This window comes from Galeopterus variegatus, unplaced genomic scaffold (genome assembly GCF_000696425.1).
Source record: "Galeopterus variegatus unplaced genomic scaffold, G_variegatus-3.0.2 Scaffold5601, whole genome shotgun sequence".
Lineage (NCBI taxonomy): Eukaryota > Metazoa > Chordata > Mammalia > Dermoptera > Cynocephalidae > Galeopterus > Galeopterus variegatus.
This window is the reverse complement of record NW_007731712.1, coordinates 106207-110206: the sequence shown is the minus strand read 5'-3', so window position 1 is coordinate 110206 and position 4000 is coordinate 106207. Positions and strand designations below refer to the sequence as shown.

The window sequence follows — 4000 nt, the reverse complement described above, 5'->3', positions numbered from 1 at the left end:
CGCCCGAGGGTTCGGATCCCACATGCAGACCGGTTCCCGCTCACTGGCTGAGCGAGGCGCGGGAGCAACGCCGAGGGTTGCAATCCCGTTGCAGGTCCCCGGTCCGGTACGGGGGCAACACTGAGGGTTGCAATCCGTTGCCGGACACGGAAAAAGACAAAAGACCAAAAAAAAAAAAAAAAAAATTTCTCTGATATTTAAATAGATTGCTGGATGCAATCTATCACTTTTCTGTATTTCCATAGTACTTTATTTTGAATGTATTTCATGACGTTTATGGTTTCCTAACTTATATTTAGTATTTTATACCCATAGCTTATCTTTCCGACTAGACTGTCAGCAGCAGCTTGGAGACAATATTATTCTAATTGGACTTTGCATTCCCATAGTTCGTGGTATAGTGCTTCACTCTTAAAACAGCACTCAGTAAATATTTATTAAAAGAATGAATTCATGTGACATGAACATACTTGTGATTGTCTTGTGCTTAGCTATGTTTACTTGAGAATAATTCTCAGTGTTATAACACCAAGATCAAGGTGTACCAGCCAACCACCAAAAAAGTAAAAAGTAAAAAAAAAAAAAAAAAAACAATAATTGAATAATTCTGCATTTTCAGAATATTCAGGTTCCCAGGGAGGCATGGTACTGGTTGAAACTTGAAGAGGAAGCTGAAGAAGAAGAAGAAAAAGAACAGGATGAGGATGAATATAAGAGCGAAGATTTAAGTGTATGTTTTGGCACCATTTCCTTCATAGTGGGGTGTCTCAACCTTGGCACTGTTGACACTTTGAGCTGGGTAACTCTTTGTTATGGGGTGTCCTGTATATTGTAAGATGTTTAGCAGCATCCTCAGCCTCTGCCCATCAGATGCCAGTTGCACTTTCCCTTATGACAATCAAAAATGTCTCCAGACATTACTAAATGTCCTGTGAGGGTAAAAATAACCCCTGTTTGAGAAATGCTACATTACAGGATTATTTTATTAACCCTGAATCAAAACTTTCACATAATTTTTTCATTAGCTTCAGTTTGACTTTTCACCTCAACTTCATTTGGATGAAATTTAATGTATTTTACTGCAAAAATACTGTACATGTAAAGTATTTGGCTGCAAATGTAAAGGATTTTAATTTATACCTTGTTTCCTGTAAACTTCTGGAAGTGATTCTAATGCATACCTCTTTCTCCCACCCATAGGCAAGACAAAACAAAAAACACAATCAAAAGAAAGTGGAGATTATTTAAGAAAGGAAGATATACTTCTATAGTTACTTGAATGAGAATATTCACATATGAAAAGCCTTTGCTACACTTAATTGGTAGACTACTGATGAGAACTTCCTTCACCCCATTTGGAGGAGGTAGATGCCTTGAAAGTAGAAGGGATCCTTAAAGGATGCTAATTAGAATACAGTCAGCCAAAAACTATTTTCTAAATGTTAACAAGTGGTCTCCATTGTGTCTGACAGACTTGTGAAAATCTCAGGGTGGTTAGTAAAGTGGAACATGTTCAAATATACTACTCCTGCCCTTGACACCTCTAATAACTGTTTGAGAGTACAGCGGAAGATTTATAGCCTTATCCTAATTCAGCCTGATCTAAGAGACCAGAAAACAAGGTTCTGTTAAATGTGAACTATTAACATGTTTGTGTCCTATATCTAGGTACTGGAAAAATTACAAATACTGACTAGTTATTTAAGAGAAGAACATCTGTATTGTATTTGGTGTGGAACAGCCTACGAAGGTAAGAAGGTAAATTTATGCTTTTTAAAAATATTGAACATGAATGCTTTTTGAGTTTTAGTAAAAGTCAGATTTCCCACAAACAATGGAAATTTCTTATTTCATTCAAATGGCAATGTGGGACCAATGTCTTAAATAGTGAATATAGAAATAATTGAGGCCTTTATTAAAGTTGCTTTTAACTTTTCAGAAACTGAATGTGCAGCAGCGAATTTTTCAGTCTTTTGTTTCAAAAGAAACAATTTTAGAATAACTTGAGGATGACAAATTTTTTCATGTATTATTATTTAAAGATTCTTTCTTTGGCTACAGATATCTGAAAGATTTATATTAAAGTTTTCAAACTTAATTTTTATGTAGTTAAATGGAATATTATTCTTGAACCATAAAAAATGAGATATGTTGAAATCTGCTCCATTTTTTTCATTGCAAGGAAATAAATGGTTTAAAACTTGCCAAAAGTCTTATAAAGCCAAGTGCTTCTTCTAACACATTTGCTCAAGCTGCTTTTGCTAATTTGTATTTAAGGACTTTGAACTTGGAATTGAAAAAATTTTGGTTATTGTTTTTATCTTTTCCTGGCTTGTTTGGCAGAGTAAGTAGCAAAAATAGCAGATCAAAAATGCATATTATATTGAAATAATTTTCTACAATAGTTTACCATAAAAGTTGTATTAATCTTTTATTTTCCTCACATAAATTACAGATAAAGAAGACTTATCTACAAATTGCCCAGGACCAACTTCTGCAGATCATGACTAAGATTATTCCTAATAATAAAGTGAAAACTTGAAAAATGTTATTGCTTCCTAGAGATAGATAATTCAGCAATTAGAATTCCCAAATTTTTTATGCCAGTAAAGGAAGACGGCCTTTATATAATGTTTTATTCTTTTTGTATTTTACATGTACTTTATACTTTGGAACATAATTGTTCACTGAAAAAAGTAATGGAATGCTCTTTCAGAGCACAAGTATCATAAACATGGGTAATTATAATAGCTGTATTGTGATGCTTGTGAGATTTAAGGACACCAATATGTAACTCTTTTATTCCCCTCTTCACTTTGGAACAAATTGAGAAGTAAGACATGGAGTCAGAGGGAGGTCAAAATATCAGCTTTACCAGTAATGAAGCTGAAACAGAAAACAAAGTTAACTTTTTCTCCAGTTATTTCTCCTAATATTTCTCCCTGATTGGAGAGAGCTGCAGGCCTCTGCCTTGCAGGAGCAGAACCCATCTTTGCATTCTGACGCCAGTTAGCTCTCAAGGTTAGGGACCACAGCAGGTGCTGGGCCACACATACTCAGTTCCTTCTCCCAATATCACCCATTGTATAAGACACTTCTCTGCTGGGAAGGAATGAATGAATGCTCAGAGAGCTTGTTCCCACACTCTTCTTTCCCAAGGAGCAGAGAGAAGTTCCTTTCTCTTCATCCAGTAACGAAGGGGAGGGGAAAAGTATTCCCCTCAGTAAAACTGATGTCAGAGGCAATGTTCCATTAATACTATTAAATTTTAATCAGTTTTAGAGACAAAGTAATTATATTTCTGATAAAATTGTGGGTTTTCATGGTAGTGTGTATATCCATTGTAAGTGATATGTTGCAAATGTTTGCTAAGGAAACTTAAGAATTAGGGGAAACCTTAAATATCATGTGATCCAAGTACTTATTGGATTTGGAAACCCCTTGACAACATTCCCAGCAGGTGGTAATCCAACCTCTGCCTTTATTCTTCCAGCCACAGGGAGCTCACTGCTTTAAAACCATTCCATTGCTGGGTAGCTCTAAGTTATTTTTAAAGTTTTTTCTCTTAAACTGGAATCTACTTCCCTGTAATTTAACTGAATACAGTTAAGAACATTCCATGAGGCACACCACTTGAGAGCTCCATACAGGGTCCAGCATCAAAATCATGAACTTTTTAAAAAGCTCATATGTTCAGGTACCTCCCCTAATGATTTTGATTCAACTAGTCTAGCGTAGTTCCTGGATATCTGTATTTATTTTGAAGTCCCAAGGATGAACCGGATAAGAACTAGTGCTGTAGGTTAAATATAGAACACCACTATTCTTTAGATAGAGTTGTGATCTCACCTGATTTTACAGCTCACTTTTCAGTCACATTGAAGAAGAGATCAAGTTCTTCCTTTTATTAAAAACAGTATACACAGCCGGCCCGGTGGCACACTCGGTAGAGTGCGGCGCTTGGGAGTGCAGCGGCGCTCCCGCCAAGGGTTCGGATCCC

The 4000-nt window shown here is 36.0% G+C and overlaps 1 protein-coding gene across 2 annotated transcripts in view; it reads left to right on the top strand.

The window, feature by feature from the left end:
- Positions 1 to 2748, top strand: part of GPATCH11 (G patch domain containing 11) — a 7695-nt gene extending 4947 nt beyond the window's left edge. Inside the window, exons 6-8 of one of the 2 annotated variants that reach the window (XM_008589706.1) lie at positions 620 to 730; positions 1669 to 1750; positions 2456 to 2748. In XM_008589706.1, coding sequence (XP_008587928.1) covers positions 620 to 730; positions 1669 to 1750; positions 2456 to 2511 — 249 coding nt within the window. In that variant the 3' untranslated portion in view covers positions 2512 to 2748. Of the gene's footprint in view, positions 1 to 619; positions 731 to 1668; positions 1759 to 2455 lie in introns of both variants that reach the window. The other variant, XM_008589705.1, reaches the window with a different exon arrangement.
- Positions 2749 to 4000: the final 1252 nt, after the last annotated feature.